At 42.4% G+C, this 21,384-nt stretch overlaps 1 protein-coding gene across 1 annotated transcript in view; it reads left to right on the top strand.

Moving 5' to 3' along the window:
* The window catches only part of LOC109897213 (collagen alpha-1(XXIV) chain-like), a 187,836-nt gene that overhangs the window by 163,956 nt on the left and 2,496 nt on the right, over positions 1-21,384 (top strand). Inside the window, exons 46-59 of the mRNA XM_020491764.2 lie at positions 3,285-3,338; positions 5,872-5,979; positions 12,286-12,393; positions 12,600-12,707; positions 14,397-14,450; positions 14,586-14,648; positions 14,737-14,790; positions 15,494-15,529; positions 16,362-16,397; positions 16,665-16,691; positions 17,808-17,861; positions 18,425-18,593; positions 18,777-18,886; positions 20,660-20,893. Coding sequence (XP_020347353.2) covers positions 3,285-3,338; positions 5,872-5,979; positions 12,286-12,393; positions 12,600-12,707; positions 14,397-14,450; positions 14,586-14,648; positions 14,737-14,790; positions 15,494-15,529; positions 16,362-16,397; positions 16,665-16,691; positions 17,808-17,861; positions 18,425-18,593; positions 18,777-18,886; positions 20,660-20,893 — 1,215 coding nt within the window. The remainder of the gene's footprint in view (positions 1-3,284; positions 3,339-5,871; positions 5,980-12,285; positions 12,394-12,599; positions 12,708-14,396; positions 14,451-14,585; positions 14,649-14,736; positions 14,791-15,493; positions 15,530-16,361; positions 16,398-16,664; positions 16,692-17,807; positions 17,862-18,424; positions 18,594-18,776; positions 18,887-20,659; positions 20,894-21,384) is intronic.

Raw genomic sequence — 21,384 nt, 5'->3', positions numbered from 1 at the left:
TTTGATATTAGAGAAAGAGGAATGAGGAATGAAGGGAAATGGGGGGGGGGGGGGGGGGGTGAAAGAAGATAATTGTTTGTTTGGCCACCCACTGTGCACTTCATGCTTCAACTCTTCATTTTCTTATTTTATTCTCTGAACACGAAAGGCAAGCTTGAGAATATATACTGGAATGCAAAACGTTGGCATCAGTTAAACTTTTGGGAAAAATGAATTACTTCACTTCAAGTCTGAATTACTTCACCTCAAATCAGAATATTTTTGTTTCAAGTCTGAATTATTTCACTTGAAGTCTGAATGATTTTAACTGCAGCTTAATAATGTGAATATACATTTTCAGCTGTGAAAATGATTATTTCTTACATAACGTTGCTCTTCATGGAATGTAGCTCTTTATGTATATTATTCTTTGATCTACATATTTCCTAACACAAACTGGGTTATCTACATACTGTACCTAGTTCTAAACACATTTGACTTGTTAAGACATGGCCTATTTATTCAGATTGAGTGGATACTGTATAGAGATAGGATTCCTGTGAATGTATTCACCTTGGCGTGGAGTTTTGAATAGAGCCTGAATGTGGTCTTCACATATTGCATGCACGTTAGGCCTTCTTAGAAATATATACCTTACTAGAGTAACACAAGACTAGAGGTCCATGAGTTAAACATGCACTACACAGAACTCTATATGTATACGTCCATTTAGTTTATAGTAAAGAACTAAGCCTAAAGTAATCACACACGATACAAATAATATATTCTTTAAGGATTTATTGTCTGTCTGTCTGTCTGTGTATCTGTCTGTATCTATGTCTATCTGTCTGTATTTATGTGTATCTGTCTGTATCTGTCTTTATCTATGTGTATCTGTCTGTATCTATGTGTATATGTCTGTATCTATGTGTATCTGTCTGTATCTATGTGTATCTGTCTGTCTGTGTGTCTGTCTGTCTGTCTGTGTATCTGTCTGTATCTGTCTTTATCTATGTGTATCTGTCTGTATCTATGTCTATCTGTCTGTATCTATGTCTATCTGTCTGTATCTATGTGTATCTGTCTGTCTGTCTGTGTATCTGTCTGTATCTATGTGTATCTGTCTGTATCTATGTGTATCTGTCTTTATCTATGTGTATCTGTCTGTATCTATGTGAATCTGTCTGTATCTATGTGTATATGTCTGTATCTATGTGTATCTGTCTGTATCTATGTGTATCTATGTGTATCTGTCTTTATCTATGTGTATCTGTCTGCATCTATGTGTATCTGTCTGTATCTATGTGTATCTGTCTGTATCTATGTGTATATGTCTGTATCTATGTGTATCTGTCTGTATCTATGTGTATCTGTCTGTATCTGTCTTTATCTATGTGTATCTGTCTTTATCTATGTGTATCTGTCTGCATCTATGTGTATCTGTCTGTATCTATGTGTATCTGTCTGTATCTATGTGTATCTGTCTGTATCTATGTGTATCTGTCTGTATCTATGTGTATCTGTCTGTATCTGTCTTTATCTATGTGTATATGTCTGTATCTATGTCTATCTGTCTGTATCTATGTCTATCTGTCTGTATCTATGTCTATCTGTCTGTATCTATGTGTATCTGTCTGTATCTATGTGTATCTGTCTGTATCTGTCTTTATCTATGTTTATCTGTCTGTATCTATGTCTATCTGTCTGTATCTATGTGTATATGTCTGTATCTATGTGTATCTGTCTGTATCTATGTGTATCTATGTGTATCTGTCTTTATCTATGTGTATCTGTCTGCATCTATGTGTATCTGTCTGTATCTATGTGTATCTGTCTGTATCTATGTGTATATGTCTGTATCTATGTGTATCTGTCTGTATCTATGTGTATCTGTCTGTATCTGTCTTTATCTATGTGTATCTGTCTTTATCTATGTGTATCTGTCTGCATCTATGTGTATCTGTCTGTATCTATGTGTATCTGTCTGTATCTATGTGTATCTGTCTGTATCTATGTGTATCTGTCTGTATCTATGTGTATCTGTCTTTATCTATGTGTATCTGTCTGTATCTATGTGTATCTGTCTGCATCTATGTGTATCTATGTGTATCTGTCTGTATCTATGTGTATCTATGTGTATCTGTCTGTATCTATGTGTATCTGTCTGCATCTATGTGTATCTGTCTGTATCTATGTGTATCTATGTGTATCTGTCTGTATCTATGTGTATCTGTCTGTATCTATGTGTATCTGTCTGTATCTATGTGTATCTGTCTGTATCTATGTGTATCTGTCTTTATCTATGTGTATCTGTCTTTATCTATGTGTATCTGTCTTTATCTATGTGTATCTGTCTGCATCTATGTGTATCTGTCTGTATCTATGTGTATATGTCTGTATCTATGTGTATCTGTCTGTATCTATGTCTATCTGTCTGTATCTATGTGTATCTGTCTGTATCTATGTCTATCTGTCTGTATCTATGTGTATCTGTCTGTATCTATGTGTATCTGTCTGTATCTATGTGTATCTGTCTGTATCTATGTCTATCTGTCTGTATCTATGTGTATCTGTCTGTATCTATGTGTATCTGTCTGTATCTATGTGTATCTGTCTGTATCTATGTGTATCTGTCTGTATCTATGTGTATCTGTCTGTATCTATGTGTATCTGTCTGTATCTATGTGTATCTGTCTTTATCTATGTGTATCTGTCTGTATCTATGTGTATATGTCTGTATCTATGTCTATCTGTCTGTATCTATGTGTATCTGTCTGTATCTATGTGTATCTGTCTGTATCTATGTGTATCTGTCTGTATCTGTCTTTATCTATGTTTATCTGTCTGTATCTATGTGTATCTGTCTGTATCTATGTGTATCTGTCTGTATCTATGTGTATCTGTCTGCATCTATGTGTATCTGTCTGTATCTATGTGTATCTGTCTGTATCTATGTGTATCTGTCTGTATCTGTCTTTATCTATGTGTATATGTCTGTATCTATGTCTATCTGTCTGTATCTATGTCTATCTGTCTGTATCTATGTCTATCTGTCTGTATCTATGTGTATCTGTCTGTATCTATGTGTATCTGTCTGTATCTGTCTTTATCTATGTTTATCTGTCTGTATCTATGTCTATCTGTCTGTATCTATGTGTATCTGTCTGTATCTATGTGTATCTATGTGTATCTATGTGTATCTGTCTGTATCTATGTGTATCTGTCTGTATCTGTCTTTATCTATGTGTATCTGTCTATGTGAATGTGTATATTATTAGATTGTGTGTCTGTGTGCATTTTTACAGGGCTTAGAAGGAAAGAAAGGAGTGAGGGGCCTGACTGGGACCGCTGGTGTTGAAGTAAGTATCGCATCACCACAATGCAGAGTGGACATAGAGTGAAGACTGAAGGAGATGAGCGAGATGTAGAGAGGTACAGAGGGAGGAAAGAGATATACTCAACCGTACATTCTGTACTACAGTACTACAATAAACAAACCCCATGCAATACGTTTCTTGGAGAGGACATTTACATCTTTATGGACTGGTTTTTATGGGGGAGAAACAGGGTGAGAGAAGTGGAGAGGGTGAGAGAGAAACAGGGAAGGAGAGATGGGGGGAGGTCATGGAGTGATGGAAACAACACAGAAAGAGTTATTGAGGAGAGCATGCTGAGTGATGGTATTTACAGAGCACTCCATAACTATGTCCAGAACATACACTACCGTTCACAAGTTTGGGGTCACTTAGAAATGTTCTTGTTTTTGGAAGAAACCCTTTTTTTTTGTCCATTAAAATAACATAAAATTCGTCAGAAAAAACAGTGTAGACATTGTTATTGTTGTCAATGACTATTTTAGCTGGAAACGGCAGATTTTTTATGGGATATCTACGAAAGCGTACAGAGGCCCATTATCAGCAACCATCACTCCTGTGTTCCAATGGCACGTTGTGTTAGCCAATCGAAGTGTATAATTTTAAAAGGCTAATTGATCATTAGCCTTTTTGCAATTATGTTAGCACAGCTGAAAACTGTTTGAGCTGATTAAAGAAGCAATACAACTGGCCTTCTATAGACTAGTTGAGTATCTGGCGCATCAGCATTTGTGGATTCGATTACAGGCTCAAAATGGCCAGAAATTTCTTCTGAAATTCATCAGTCTATTCTTGTTCTGAGAAACATAACAGCGCAAACTGACTCTAACCAGAATAGAAAGAGGAGTGGGAGGCCCCGGGGCACAACTGAGCAAGAGGACAAGTACATTAGAGCGTCTAATTTGAGAAACAGACGCCTTAAAAGTCCTCAACTGGCAGCTTCATTAAATAGTTACCCGCAAAACACCAGTCTCAACGTCAACAGCGACTCTGGGATGCTGTTTCTCAAACTAGACACTCTAATGTACTCGTCCTCTTGCTCAGTTGTGCACTGGGGCCTCTCACTCCTCTTTCTATTCTGGTTAGAGTTTGTGCTGTACTGTGAATGGAGTAGTACGCATTGTTGTACCAGATCTTCAGTTTCTTGGCCTTTTCTCACATGAAATAGCCTTCATTTCTCAGAACAAGTATAGAGTGATGAGTTTCAGAAGAAAAATCTTTGTTTCTGGACATTTTGAACCTGTAATCGAACCCACAAATACTGATGCTCCAGACACTCAACTAGTCTAAAGAAGGCCAGTTTTATTGCTTCTTTAATCAGCTCAAACAGTTTTCAGCTGTGCTAACATAATTGGAAAAGTGTTTTCTAATGATCAATTAGCCTTTTAAAATGATAAACTTGGATTAGCTAACACAACGTGCCATTGGAACATAGGAGTGATGGTTGCTGATGTAATGGATGTGAAACGGCTAGCTTAGTTAGCGGTGGTGCGCGCTAAATAGCGTTTCAATCGGTGATGTCACTTGCTCTGAGACCTTGAAGTAGTAGTTCCCCTTGCTCTGCAAGGGCCGCGGCTTTTGTGGAGCGATGGGTGACGATGCTTCGAGGGTGACTGTTGTTGATGTGTGCAGAGGGTCCCTGGTTTGCACCCGGGTATGGGCGAGGGGACGGTCTAAAATTGTACTGTTACATTGATGCTGTTGACCCGGATCACTGGTTGCTGCGGAAAAGGAGGAGGTCAAAAGGGGGGTGAGTGTAACGGATGTGAAATGGCTAGCTAGTGTTGTTGATGTGTGCAGAGGGTCCCTGGTCAGCCGGATATGGGCGAGGGGACGGTCTAAAGTTATACTGTTACACTGATAATGGGCCTCTGTACGCCTATCTAGATATATCATTAAAAATCAACCGTTTCCAGCTACAATTGTCATTTCCAACGTTATCAATGTCTACACTGTATTTCTGATCAATTTAATGTTATTTTAATGGACAAAACAAAATGCTTTTCTTTCAAAAACAAGAACATTTCTAAGTGACCACAAACTTTTGAACGGTAGTGTATACTCTCCATGAAGTGACATTTCATTGGGTTTGTTTTGTTGAAGTAGCAAGACAGAATGTTCAGTGCAGTATACAGAATAGTCTGTCTTTACAACATTAGAACATAGCAATAGGTTGAGGTCAAAATGAACTTCCCTTTATTTTCCATAAAACAGTTTTAGATCCCAGTCCATCACTGCCAGTCAGGAATGCATCTCTTAATTCCAGATGTCTCTGAAGGTAGATGTATATACAGCCAATTAATGGGGGAGGAGGCACTGGGGGGGACTGGAAAAGGTTGGGAGATGAGAGTGTTAGTGAATCGTAGCGTAGCTGGTTGGATCAACTGCACTAGCGATAAGTGACCTTGTCTGGCTGAGACCTGAACATTCAGGTTAGCTCCCATAGCTAATGCCTTTACAAGTATTTCCATGGAGACTTGACAGATTGAGTCTGATATTGTTATTTTGTATTTCCCAGGGGGCCATTGGTTTACCCGGACCCAGAGGCATGGAGGGATACGCTGGGCCTGACGGCCTCCCAGGAATAGTTGGGTTACCAGGTTTACCAGGGAAGGCTGGGCGACAGGTAGGCATCATATCCCAAAAAGATCACAGTCTATTTTTGACGCATTCATTCCGCATGGTTACAGAGTTAATTCCGCATGGTTACAGGGTTAATCATGCGTGGTTACAGGGTTAAAACAGAAACAACTCAAAGGGTTAAGTTTAATTTCAAGTGGTTAAGATTAGGGCTATGGTTTGGGGAAGGTTTAAAACAAAATTACCACCAGGTATCATCAATATTCTCATGTATTCTCACGGCTTGCTAGAACATTGTGAACTGCCGTGGCGCAGGGGTCTGAGCGGCGCAGGGGTCTAAGCAGCGCACACTGGCTCCACACATCTAGAGTGTGCTCCCTGTGCTGGGCAACCATTTTTTACGGTGAGCGCAGAGGAATGCATATATCGACATTCTCGGGACCTTTTCAAACGTCCGAAATCGCAGTGATCAGTCAACTTATCCTGTCCCACACACACACACACACACACACACACACAAACACACCAGTGGAAGCTGGTGGGAGGAGCTATAGAAGAACGGGCTCATTGTAGTGGCTGGAATGGAATCAATGGAACGGAGTCAAACATGTGGCTTCCATATGTTTGATGTGTTTAATACCGTTCCATTGATTCCATTCCAACCATCACAATGAGTACGTCTTTCTATAGCTCGTCCCACCAGCCTCCTCTGACACACACACACAGTCACAAAAACAATCAAGCGCTTTGATGAAACTGGCTCTCATGACTACCGACACAGGAAAGGAAGACCCAGAGTTATCTCTGCTTCAGAGGGTAAGATCATTAGAGTTAACTGCACCTGAGATTGCAGCCCAAATAAATGCTTCACAGAGTTCAAATAACAGACGCATCTCAACATCAACTGTTCCGAGGAGACTGCATGAATCAGGCCTTCATGGTCGAAATGCTGCAAAGAAACCACTACTTAAGAACACCAATAATTAGAAGAGACTTGCTTTGGCAAAGAAACACCAGCAATGGTCATTAGAATGGTGGAAATCTGTCTTTGGTCTGATGAGTCCAAACTTTTTTGGTTCCAACAGCTGTCTTTTCGTGAGACGCAGCATAGGTGAACAGATTATCTCCGCATGTGTGGTTCCCAACGTGAAGCATGGAGGAGGAGGTGTGATGGTGTGGCGGTGCTTTGCTGGTGACACTGTCCAGGATTTATTTAGAATTCAAGGCACTCTTAACCAGCATGGCTACCACAGCATTCTGCAGCGATACGCCATCCCATCTGGTTTGTGCTTAGTGGGACTATCCTTTGTTTTTCAACAGGACAATGACTCAAAACACATCTTCAGGCTGTGTAATGGCTATTTGACCAAGAAGGAGAGTGATGGAGTGCTGCATCAGATGACCTGGCCTCCGCAATTACCCGACCTCAACCCAATTGAGATGGTTTGGGATGAGTTAGACCGCAGAGTGAAGGAAAAGCAGCCAAACAAGTGCTCAGAATATGTGGGAACTGATTCAAGAGTGTTGGAAAAGTATTCTTCATGAAGCTGGTTGAGAGAATGCCAAGAGTGTGCAAAGCTGTCATAAAGGAAAAGGGTGGCTATATATATTTTGAATTAACACTTTTTTGGTTACTACATGATTCCATATGTGTTATTTCATAGTTTTGATGTCTTCACTATTATTCTACAATGTAGAAAATAGTAAACATAAAGAAAAACCCTTGAATGTGTCCAAACTTTTGACTGGTTGTGTGTGTGTGTGTGTGTGTGTGTGTATGTATGTGTATATATATATATATATCAGTTTTTCAAACTTAATATTGTCAAAATACGTTCAGTACTTACCATAGGAGGGAGTTTTGCTATCTTCATTCCTGCCATTACGGCCGGTATGTACTTCCAAATAATGTGTAAATAACGAGTTACATGCATCTGAAAAAATGCCTTGTCTGGAAAGAATCCATGTATTGTTTTTGACCAAGTGGGCATGCACAAAATCCAACTCTTCTGCACCTCCAATAAAATCACTCATTACTGCCACGCACAGGTCGGCTGATCCAGCAGCACGAAAGTAGACAATATAGGGTATGTTTTTACAGTGATTGTATATTTCTAGATAGGTTTTATTTGGTGTATTTTATTTCCATTACTAATATTGCAGAAGAGGTACGCAAAAACACTATTTAGATTATTTTCAGGCAAAGCCTTTCTTTCAGTTGCATGTACCATTTTATTTAGACCTTGTTTGGAAGTACATACTGGCCGTAATGGCAGTAATGAAAATAGTTGCTCATCGAAGCTCCACTCTTTGGTTAGTACCAAACATTATTAAGCTTGGAAAGCTGGTGAATGGGAAGTTGAATGGGTACTTCCTGAGTTTAAAGGAGAATCGCCATATTCAGTGTCTCCTGTAAACCCAAATTCTGGTTCAATCTATCCCTATATTAACTCTTGCCCTTTCCATGCTATACAGTAGGTCACAGTAAATCAGGGGATTTATTGCATTGAGTAATTGAATTTTTAAGAGCCATTCTCTCAGCATGGTTAAATCTCTGTGGGTGACAGTCTGACACGCTGTCTGAATCCGAGTGATTTTTACGATCCACCTTTTTAATTAATTTTTACCTTTTCAAAACCTCTTAAGGACAGGACCCTTTCTTAAAATTTCCGCCTAAAGTGACAACCAAATCTACCTGCCTGTAGCTCAGGACCTGAAGCAAGGATACATATTTGGGGCTCCCAAGCGGCGGAGCGGTCTAAGGCACTGCATCTTAGTGATAGTGAACCTTGCTTAGTGATGTGTCACTACAGACCCTGGTTTGATTCCAGGCTGGATCACAACTGGTGATTGGGCGGCACACAATCGGCCCAGCGTCGTCTGGATTAGGGTTTGGCCGGGGTAGGCCGTCATCGTAAATAAGAATATGTTCTTAACTGACTTGCCTAGTTAAATAAAGGTGAAATAAAATACCATTTGAAAGGAAACACTTTGAAGTTTGTTGGAAATATGAAATTAATGTAGGAGAATATAACACATTAGATATGGTAAAAGATAATACAAACCAAAAAAATGCATTTTCTATTTACATTGTTTTGCATCAAATTTGAAATGCAACAGAAAGGCCATTCATTCAGATAGGAGTCTAGGTGTAATGTAGATTTTGGCTACCAGATGGCAGCAGTGTGTGTGCAAAGTTTCAGCCTGATCCAGGGAAGAATTACATCACTACACAATATTTTGTATCAAGTCTGCCAGTAGGTTGCCCAAATGTTTCCCGAATTGGTCAATTGATACATTTTCAGGTACATACCTATAGAGAACATGCAAAAATGCTATGGTAATACAACATTTAAGTTTACACACTCCCAGGAATGAAAAGACACTCAACTCCACACATCTAGATGGCCGGGCGGGGTGGACGAGGGGCCAGAGACAGCAGGGGTTCAAACTGTAGAACCCAGTTCCTACATTTGAATATAGAAATAGATTTTTTATCAAACATAACTATGCTACATGTTATCTCTGGGACCCTCAGGATGACAAATCAGAGCAAGATTACTGAGTGTAAATTCATTATTTACCTTCAGAGGTGAATGTATCAAACCAGTTGCCGTGATAAAAGAGTTTTGTTGTTGTGGACTCTCCTCAGACAATAGCATGGTATTTTTTCCATGCCTCCTTGCTCAAAAACCTCACTCGTCTATTTCTCCTGCCACGTAACACGTAATCACAACAGCTATGTCACAGGAAATCTCCAACAAAGGACAAACTAAAGAATGTACCGAATAAAGTTATGAGATTATCCCATTACTAAGTAGATTAAGACAACACATTATAAATGTGAGTGTGGCTAGACTGCGATCAGGATGAAAGACTTCTGTAATCCATTAAATCCACATATCACCGGATAAATTGAGCTTTTAATGGATTCAATATGGCTCCCATTCCCATCTCCCTCTCCTTCTGGACCCGCATTCTTATAGTGTCTCAGAGTAGGAGCACTGATCTAGGATCAGGTCCCCCCTGTCCAGTAATTATAATCTAAAAGGCAAAACGAATCCTAGTTCAACACTCCTACTATCTGAGATGCTTTATGAATACGGGCCCTGCTCCACCAGCTGTGTTTAAAGTGCTGAAGGATATTCGGCGGAAAATGACTGGTCATTAAATGGCTTATTTGATTTGTTTGGGTTTCTGTGGTCAGAGCTCAATGGGATTCTTTCTACTGAAGTCTGCAGCCCCAGCGGCCCTGAGTATGCAGGGATTTTATGCATGATGTCCTTTCCCCTGCTCCCCAGACAGCCAGACCGGCAGTGTAGGGACTTCAGTATTAGCCACCCTGTCTGTCCGTTACATAAGAAGCAGGTCTGGTAGCACAGAGGCAGTTAGGGAGGGAGGTGTTTACGGTGAAAACACACAGACTCTCTCACACGGAGAGGGAGATCCTAGCAGGAAACAGCCATGGTGATTTTACACACATAGCTACAATACTGTACACGACTGCTTCCGCTACCCTGGAGGGACAGACTTTTACAGTACACTCTGTCCCCTTCCTCCTCCTCTACTTGTTCAACTCTTTGTCACCATCATCCCCATCTTCGTCATCCTCCTCCTCTTCTTTCTTCCTTTTCTTCTCCACCTCTTCCTCTCCCTCCATGTCCATGTTTAGAATTGAAATGCATAACCAGTGAAAGGTTACCCTCCTGGTCAGCGGCTGTTTTCGTTGGAGCCTGCTCTCTGTGGGTCTAACCTGTGTCAGACAGAGTCAGAGGAGCCCTTGTTATTAGTGAAAAATAAGCAGGAGACTGATGAGCACCATAGCATAGACCAGCCTCTGTGTCCCCCTGAATGGACCACCATCCCCCAGACCTAGTATCTTCTTACTGACAAAACAGTATGACCACTAGCTGTCTATCACTCTGTCTTTCACTGTCTCCTTCTGTCTGTCTCTCTCTCCTCTCTGCCACTCTGTCTCTCTCGCTCCGTCTCCCATGCCTCCTTGCTCAGAAACCTCTCACATCGTCTCACCCTCGTTAATTCCATTGGGTGCAGGCAGGACATTAGTTGCTCAAGCCTCTTAGCCAGAGTAGTAATGCTAAAAACAAAGAGGTTTATGTGTATTACATTTATTTGACTTTTGACCTAATGTTAACATGTCTGGTTAAGAAAGAACAATGTGGTTCTCAGACCAAAGCCCTTACTGTGTAGTAGGATGGGACATTATTGCCTATTAGTTCCACTTGAGTGGGTAGTGTACGAATAAGTGTGTATGGGCATGCCGTGTCCTGAGTATCCAAGCCAGAGTTAATTAAACCCCTCGCTGATTTGATGAACAAGACAATTACATTACCCGTCCTTATGCAAGACCAGGGATTGAGGTTCTACCAACAAAACCTAGACCTCTGTAATTCCCAACCACTTTCTCCTGCCGTTTTGGAGGGATCCTTTTCTCTCAGCGTTTGGCGGTGTCACGAGTTATCCTCGCGCCTCACAGCCGGCGATCGAGCCAGGAACAGTAGCTGCTGTACGTGCAGCTGGCCCACCGCTGGCCTGCAGTTGGAACGGGGAACGACTGTGGTTGCCGGCGGCTCAGTGCGCTATAACAGTTCAACAACAGTCAGTCATTTTGATGGACGTTTTTGAAGCAAATTGTCAGGAAAGATTATGAGTCAGGAAAGACCTACTTAAGTGCTACTGTTTAGAGACCTGACTGTCAATGTCTGACTGTCAAATTCAATGTCTCACTGTCAAAGCGTAGTCAACTTACACACACTTACACACACTTACCCCACCAGACATGCCACCAGGGGTCTTTTCACAGTCCCCAGGTCCAGAACAAATTCAAGAAAGCGTACAGTATTATAGAGAGACATTATTGCTAAAATAAAGAGCAAACCTGGTTTCAGAAAACCGATAAAGCAACACCTCACGGGCACAACGCCTCTCCCTTATTTGACCTAGATAGTTTGTGTGTACGTGTGGATATGTCTGTTCTTGTCTATTAATGTTCTGTATTACGTCATGTTTTATGTTTTGTTTGGACCCCAGGAAGAGTAGCTGCTGCTTTTCCAACATCTAATAGGGATCCTAATAAAATACCAACAAAAAAAAGCCCGTGGCTGACTGTCAAATAAATGTCTGACTGTCAACGCCAATGTCTCTTTTCAGACACAGACAGACAAGTTGATCAATATCATATTCATTAGGTATTTATTAGACTTTTCAAATACAGAACCTGGCCCATGAATCAGTGCTGATTTAAATGTCACTTTTACTTAGTCACTGGCTACACATACCATTTGTTTAGCAGGCTTTTTTTTGACTGTGTCTCTGTGCTTTCTTTCCTCAGGGTCAGCGGGGCACCGTGGGGCAAGAGGGGGTAGCAGGACTACCTGGTCCCAGGGGGGAACTTAGTCTGCCTGGGTTGGTCGGAGAGAGGGGGCCCGCTGGAGAGAAGGTACCAGTACCATCGTATCAGTACCATCGTACCACCATCAACCTTAGTCTTACTCTAGCCTCAGATCTGTACTATATAACCAACTCCTATGGTGTTTGGCATGACAATGACTAATGGATTTGGCAGGACAGCACAAACAGATCTGGGACCAGGCCTACCTTCTACCCTATAACCTCTGACCCCTGACCTCTATGTGCTGTTTCCAGGGGGAGCCTGGCTTGGCAGGAGAGAGGGGAACCCCAGGAATCAAAGGCATGGAGGGGTCGTCCGGAGACCAAGGCAGAATAGGTGACCCAGGACTCAAAGGACAACCAGTGAGTGCTCCCCATCCATCCAGTCATTTTAGAATATCGCCAACTGCCTTCTAACTGGTCACAGTTTGTTAAAAGATTCATATATTTGACATCAACAGCTCACCAAAGGTTTAAGCAATGTGTTGAGGTACTATATTTACTTGCACGTCCACTTGCACATCCTCATCTGCACATCTATCACTCCAATGTTAATTGCTAAGTTGTAGTTTTTTCGCCACTATTGGCCTATTTATCGCCTTACCTCCTTACTTCATTTGCACACACTGTATACAGATTTTCTATTGTGTTGTTGACTGTACGTTTGGTTTATCCCATGTTTAACTGTGTTGTCTGTGTCACACGGCTTTGCTTTATCTTGGCCAGGTCGCAGTTGTAAATGAGAACTTGTTCTCGACTGGCCTACCTGGTTAAAAAATAAATAAATAAAAAATAAATAAAAATAGATATATATCATAGAGCGTTGGTTTGTTATGTACTGCTTTGACACTAATTCAAAGATGAGCTCATAATAAGGCGTTTAGTTCTTCTCTCTGCTCTGTTGCCCTGGGTTAATAACCCTATCACATACATTCTTTATTACCTGGAAGCTCTATATATAGCCGTAGGGGCTCTGTGCTGGGGTCAAAAATGTGCGTCGCTCACAGTTTTCCACCCGAGTCGACGAGTTACAAATGATCTAGGTGAGACAAGGAATGGAAACATTCCACTTGGCAAGGCCGGCTTATGTGAGACTTACCCGACTCTCACTTCAGGGACCAAAAAACAAGGTGCTCCATTTTTCTTATATCACTCGCCCCAAAAAAACACCCTCCATCCCTCCACTTTCCCTCCATCCCTCCCGACATCTCTCTTTCGCACCACCACCTCCATTGCTGCTGGTGAAATAGAGACCTGGTTCAAGTCCCTACGGTTGGATCACCTTACCGTGCGTATTTCAGGGGAGAGAGTTTCAAGGCCAAACCTCTTGGTTAGAGAAAATGGACCCGGCTGAAGGATGTGAATGATTGAACTGTGCAAACACGTAGCTTTTTTTGTGTTACTGCTGAGGAAAGATAGACAGACAGACAGACAGACCTAAGGGTTGCTCAGACAGTTAGGCCCCAATGTGCTACGGTCTACAGTAAGACCGTCCTTGAGCCGCAGTTTTTGTGTGAGGGATCTGCAGGTTCCTTGGAGTTATACAGGGTAATGGATGAGAGGGCAACCAGAGACCAAACCAGAGACCAAACCCCTGTCTGGAACACATACTGTAGCAGGGAGGGGGATTGGGATGAGGGGAAACAAACTAGGTTAAATGGTTTCATAACATAGCTTACAAACTTTACAGTGCACACTCCATTTTTGAGGCAGCAAGAGGTTTTTTCAGTTGTCAGAGCATTTTGTGGTTCAGTGAGAGTGTATTTGTTTTTTGCTTCTATGTTGCAATTGTGGTTCAGTTATATCAGAGTGTCTTTGTCTTGTGGTTGAGTTGTGTGTTTAATTTGTGGTTCAGTTATATCAGAGTGTCTTTGCCTTGTGGTTGAGTTGCGTGTTTCATTTGTGGTCCAGTTGCATCAGAGTGTGTGTGTGTGTGTGTGTGTGTGTGTGTGTGTGTGTGTGTGTGTGTGTGTGTGTGTGTGTGTGTGTGTGTGTGTGTGTGTGTGTGTGTGTTTGTTTGTGTGCGCGTGTGCGTGTGTCTCTGGCTTGCAGGGGGAGTCGGGAGACCTAGGGATGGTTGGCTTCACTGGTTTTCCAGGACCTAAGGTGAGTCAGAGGCTCTGAGAGATCACCACAGACATTGATCACCCTCGCCTGCTCTCAATGAGCTATTCTATTCCCTCCACTGGCAAATAAAAAGGGTTGTTAATAACAAAAGACTGTGTTCTGGGTTTTTCATAGGGACCAGATGGAGATTTGGGTTTCAAAGGCATACCTGGTCCTAAAGGTCCTCTTGGCATTCTGGTAAGTATTGCATTAGCACTTACTGTTGCAATACATTATGTATATACGTGGTGTGTGTGCTGATCTCTCCTCTATGTGTCTGTTTCAGGGTTTCAGTGGACCTGTTGGTCCAGAAGGGATGATTGGCCCAATGGGGAAACCTGTAGGTCCAGTGTGTGTGAGCACGTGTCCATGTGTGTGCTTGTGCAATGTCTATCTGCCAATTTGACTCTATACACAGTGACTGCACGCATGTGAGAGACAGGTTAAATGATCCATTCTAAGATTTGGCACTAATCCTTTCTCTGTGTTGATGTGTTGCTATTTTTTTTAACGGTAACCTTTATTTAACTAGGCAAGTCAGTTAAAGAACAAATTCTTATTTACCATGACGGCCTACTGGGGAACAGTGGGTTCTGGGCAGAACTACAGATTTTCTACCTTGTCATCTCAGGGATTTGATCCAGCAACCTTACTGGCCCAACGCTCTAACCACTAGGCTACCTCCCGCTTAAACTGTCCGTAACTGTCAGGCCAAAATATACCAAAATGAATTGATAATCCGCTCTGTTGTCAAAGTCAGACATCTTTCTAGACTAGAGAGAGAGAGAGAGCGTGTGAATTCATGACTCCTCAGCCATAAACTATAAATCAATCAAGGTCAAACCTCAGGTGTTCGTTTCCATCATTTTTATGTGATCTGTCCAATCTAGTCACACTTACCTGGTGGTGTGTTACAGGTCTGTTTACTTGTGTTTATATGAGGGGCATTATACTACAGGAACAAAAGAGTTAAAAGAGCCGAGGGCACCTGTACTTTTGAAAATAAACCACTGTATTCAAAAGTCATATTCTCTCTTTCAAAGGGACCGAGGGGGCCAAAGGGAAGCCACGGGGAAATGGTGAGAAGTCTGCATAGTCATATAATCCATTACACTCAGTAAGCATTAGGAAAACCACAAGTTGATGGGTAGGTGTTTAAATGGTCAACTAAAGATGACACCTCCTGCACGGTGCGCGTGTGTAGACAAATGATCCCATTAATTCCGTGACCTTGTTTGCTTTGCGTGAACTTGCGTGACGGTCAGTGTATTCCGAGGTTAAAAGCAGACGGCCACAGTGCCTGGGCAGGATCATGAGGAAGGTAGCTGTTGCAGAGTGATTTCCAGTGCACAGCGAGCCACGCATGGGGCCTTACTGTACTTTCTGCCTCTCATGTAAACAGTGTGCAGGAAATGCTGTGTCATAGTGTTAGCTCTGGGATCTCCTGTGGGGGTTATTGTATATACTGTCCTCTATTACGGCTCCCACTCTGCCAAGTGAACTGTTTTAAGCTTCTCAGACTCATAGACAGTCGCACACACAGTAGAGAGAGACACACACTAATAAGAAGCAGCTGCCCTGCCGAAGGCTGCTGCCGCTGCTGCTGTTGTAGTAGTGTGGTGTCAGTTCCCTCCTCAGCCAGTGGGGGCGATAGAGCTCCATTACAGAAACACAAGCAGAGCCCCAGATACTGACTGCAGCTCTTCAACTCTTCTGACTGTACTTCATGATTATGTAATGATAGGATTTGTTTAAAACAGGTATATATCAAAAGTATCATGTTTATATCAACACATATTCAATCTTTGTGTGAAGTTGATAGAGTACTGCAGGTGCATCAGATATGCTAAACATTGTGTTGTCATTGCTTGGACGCCATTGTAACACCATGATGTTGTGTTTGTTTCTCAGGGACCCCAGGGACCACAGGGATATCCAGGTCCCAGAGTAAGTGTTCCCCTTCCAATACTACATTATGTCCTAACCTCTCTTAGTGAGGCGGTAGCCTTGAGGTTAGAGAGGTGGGCCGGTAGCTGTAGGGCTGCCGGTTTAAACTCCCAAGCTGCCTGTGGGGAAGTCTGTAGGGAGTGATCCAGCAGCCAGTGGGTTACCAGCTTCAATATCCCTTTATACTACCTACCGGAGTTGTGTTTGCTTGACAGTTCTGTTTATTTTGTGTTTCTGTCCAAATACGGTCTGTGTTCTCTCTCCCAGGGTCTCCCAGGTGCTCCTGGCCTGGCTGTAAGTATCCTGTCTGACTCACCGATGGTCAATCAATTACATCATCTTAATAGATCATTTCTCTTTGTCTGGAACCCACTGTTTAGCCATTGTATATCTTACATCCATTATGTAAGCTATTTATGTAGGTGATTTATAGTCAGTTAGAAGCACTCAGGCCAACGTTTCTATATTGACGTTAATTCACCTAAACGAAACTGTTCCTGTTGGTTACGAGTGCACTTGTCACGTAGAGATTAGAGGAGAGGTCAGGTATGGGTGTGGGGGCAGTTGCACTGAAGTTGCCAGACCTCATTGCCAGAAAGACTGGCGGAGGTGTTTAGCTGGCTTAGAGAGAATAGCAGGAAGACAGGATAGGGTAAGGGCAAGGTATCTCGCTGAGTTTCACACAAAATCTGGCCATAAGAAATCTGGAGCGTGTCAAATATGCTCGCCCTAAGGCATCTCTCTCTCTCTCTTTCTCTTTCTCTCTCTCTCTTTCTCTGTCTCTCTCTGTCTCTCTCTCTCTCTGTCTCTCTCTCTGTCTCTCTCTGTCTCTCTCTCTCTGTCTCTCTCTCTCTGTATCTTCCTCTCTCTCTCTCTCTGTCTCTCTCCTTCTCTGTCTCTCTCTGTCTGTCTGTCTCTCTCTTTCTCTGTCTCTCTCTGTCTGTCTGTCTGTTTCTCTCTCTCTCTCTGTCTCTCTCTCTCGGTGTATCTCTCTACCCCCCCCCCCCCCCCCACACACACACACTCTCTCAGTCTCTGTCCTAGGCTTGGTGCCAGCCTAAGCTTAGATAAGGCTTTTGAAGGAATGGGAAGAAGCAACAGTCTCATGGCTGCAGGGCCAGCGGTAGCATAGTAGCAGAGCATTATCTGTGTGGCCTTTCCTTCCCTGTCTGAGCTGCTTTCAACAGCCATTTAGAACTATAACCATGAAATTAAAACAGCAAAGCTGAAATGTCATTGCATTTCTGTTTAAGCAATATGTACACTACGTGGTAATCAGGGAGGGACTTTTAATAACATTGATTAATATTCCCCCCACTACTTTGAAGAATTTGTAGATTTGTTGATACAGGTCCTGGTGTACTGCTCTTCTATGCGACTAAACTGCATATGTTGGTGTTGTGTCCTCAGAGACGAATCGAGTATAACTCTCCGTTGGAGTCCAATGGTGCCTTAAGGACAGAGGTAAAGCACTCAACCTATTGCACATTTTAAAATGAGATAACTGTAGTCAACATCCACTGTAAATACAGTCACTGTTAAGTGTTGATTTTACAATAAAAAAATTATTAACAAAAATCTTTCTGTTCTTTTTTTTTGCTATTTTATACTCTGCCTTTCCACATGTGTGGGAACATGCCTCCAAATAAACCTCATTTAATTGATTGGTACACATGTACAAAAAAAAACACTTTGCTTGGCACACATCCTAAAAACATCAATGCAACTTTTCCAAAACATCGTATGTCATGGGGTTTCTGTGGATGAGTACGAGTTGTGCTTCTGTGCATGCACACTTGTGTTTCTGTGCATGCACACTTGTGTTTCTGTGCATGCACACTTGTGTATCTGTGCATGCACACTTGTGTATGCATGTGTCTGCATGTATTCATGTTTGATCCACTACATGCGTGTTCCATCCATGTGTCCATGCTTTGGTTTGGCTGTCTCTATGGCTTTGTCCTCTAACCTCTTCCTTTGCTGCAACACTATGGCCTGTGTGAACTATGCTAACCCTGCTAACCTAGACCTACCAGAACACCGAGATGTCCCTCCCAGACCACAACGCAGAGATCTTTAAGACCCTGCGCTACCTGAGCGGTGTGATCGAGAGCATGAAGAAGCCGTTGGGAACCCGGGAGAACCCAGCACGGTTCTGTAAGGACCTGTTGGACTGCCAACACCAGCTCTCTGATGGTGAAAACCTCCTAAAACTGCTTCACAGAACTTATCCAGATGTCATGGACACTTTGTCCCAATCTCCATCAATCAACGTTCTATGAATAATCTACAGACGTCTATTTAGTTAGAATAGCAAGTATTTGTTATCCGTATGACTGTGTTCTTTCTCTCTGGGGTTGGATGTTGTGGTGCCTATAGGACTGTTCTGGATCGACCCTAACCTGGGATGTCAGTCAGACGCCATTGTGGTCTTTTGTAACTTCACTGCAGGCGGGCAGACTTGTCTCCACCCAGTAGCTTCTAACAAGGTAATCTAGCGCTGCACTCCCAATACTGCACTCCATGATCACAGGGCCTCCAGCAGATCCATAGCCGTATTCATTCAAAAGACCAACTTTAAAAATAAAATAAATATTCTCCTAGATTTTAAAGTTGAACACATTTACATGTGCCTGGTTGCAATGGCACAACCACAGAGGCACAGGGGCATTTCCACTAACACATCTGTCCTTCTTTTCCTCTGCAAACCTCAGCAGTATTGTACAAGTTTTTTTTGTTGTTGGTCAATTGTTATTGCCACTTTCATGCGAAATGGCCATGAATTTCAAGCTGGTGCCGTCACCGTTTCCTTGATTCCTGTCACATCTGCACAAACACACATTGATGTTGACAACCTGCGGTGTGTGTGTGTGTTTGTGTGTGAGTATGTATGTGTGTTTACATATTAAATGACCACACGCGGAAACGGTTTGTGGGTTTATGAAATGCACGTCCCTTTATTGAATGTAATATGTGTATGATGCCTTGTCCTTCGATGTTGCTGATGTAGCCTGGAAACGAGAGAAACGCCGGTGGAGAGTTCGCCGAATTTACCGTTTCTTATCATGCCTTCTGTTATCAATGTCACTATTCAAGTGAGGTTTCTGTAATCGCTGTGTAAAGTTAAAAGAATTGTTTGCAAACGTAGCCTCCTGCTGCGACGGGAGGTTATCCATTATGTCAACCAGATACTCAAGTGGCCCCTCTAACAATCAAAAGAAAAGTCTTCAAAAAATGGAAGGCAGCTGGGAGGAGGCAAGATCAGGTGGGACCATTCTAGCCAATGAGAGGGCAGACATGCGTGTGAACAACAGGCACAACTCTGATATAAAGTATTTTTTTCTAAAAGTTGCTGGGAGGTGTACAGTTTTCCGCCTGCATCACCTCACCGCCGTAAATAATCACCCTCATTCTGAGTTTGCACCGTATCAAAGTGTCTGCCTCTTCACTGGAACCTCCACCCCTAGAGCAGCCTCTGTTACTGTGTGTGTGTGATAAAAATAATCACTGAAAGTTCTTTTGTCTGTGCACTCGATATGGTAAATTTCTCCCCAGACACAGTAGATTTTCAGCATCATTTTGGAAAGCTGAGCTAACACACTGCTTGATGTGTACCAATGGTCATCATAGCCATACTGTAACGGTTTTCTTCTATGGACGAAGGATCGGACCAAAGCGCAGCGTGGTTAGAAATCAACATGTTTAATAAAGCGTGAACATTACAAAAACAAATGTGAAACCACAAAACAGTCCAATCTGGTGCAAAGACAGAAGACAACCACCCACAAAACCCAACACAAAACAGGCTACCTAAATATGGTTCCCAATCAGAGACAATGACTAACACCTGCCTCTGATTGAGAACCATCAGGCCAAACATAGAAATGGGAAAACTAGACACACAACATAGAATGCCCACTCAGCTAACGTCCTGACCAACGCTAAAACAAAGAAAACACAAAAGAACTATGGTCAGAACGTGACACATACATACCAATGTCTTCTTTTTCCATGAATAAAGTCAGTCATGTCCAGCAGTAGTTTCCTAACCTTGTCTGTCTTGAAACCCATTACAGAGGCTTAGATGAATGGAAAGAAACCGTTGAATCATTAAGTATTCTTCTACTACAGCCAAATGTTTGACTCATAACACAGACGGGAACATTCCTCATTGTAAAATGGAATTGTGACAGAGAGCGATACATTAGCAGATACTCCCCGTCCATTCTCCATCCCCTAACCTTCTTTTGCTTGCCCCACAGCTTTCGTTCGGGGTACATAAGGTCCAAATGAAGTTCCTCCACCTTCTGAGCACAGAGGCCAGTCAGGACATCACCTTCCACTGTCTGAGTGATCTGCCCCTCAGCCCCACAGACACCTACAGCGCTAACGGCCCAGGACAGGAGTACCGTGACAGACCACCGAGGTTCAGGGGATGGAACGGACAGATGTTTGAGGCAGACACACTACTTGAACCTCTACCAGACGAGTGCAAGGTAAGGAGCCGGAGGGAGGAAGAGATATCAAAATAAAGTCAAATGTTATTTATCACATGCGCCGAACACAACAGGTGTAGACCTTACAGTGGAATGCTTACTTACAAGCCCTTAACGAACAATGCATTTTTTTTAAAGTGTGAGTTAAGAAAGTATTTAGTAAATAAACTAAAGTGAGGGGGGAAAAAAGTAACACAGTAAAATAACAATAATGAGGGGAGGTATATACCAAGTCAATGTGCGGGGGTTAGTCAAGGTCATTTGTACATGTACTGTAGGTAGGGGTAAAGTGACTATGCATAGATAATAAACAGCGAGTAGCAGCAGTGTAAAAACAAAGGGGGGTCAATGCAAATAGTCTGGGTGGCCATTTGATTCATTGTTCAGCAGTCTTATGGCTTGGGGGTAGAAGCTGCTAAGGACCTAGACATGATGCTCTGGTACCGCTTGCCATGCGGTACCAGAGAGAACATTCTATGGATTGGGTGACT

Source organism: Oncorhynchus kisutch, linkage group LG10 (assembly GCF_002021735.2).
Source record: "Oncorhynchus kisutch isolate 150728-3 linkage group LG10, Okis_V2, whole genome shotgun sequence".
In the NCBI taxonomy this organism is placed as follows: domain Eukaryota; kingdom Metazoa; phylum Chordata; class Actinopteri; order Salmoniformes; family Salmonidae; genus Oncorhynchus; species Oncorhynchus kisutch.
Note: the sequence above shows the minus strand (reverse complement) of the source record. Positions and strands in the feature narration are given on the sequence as shown.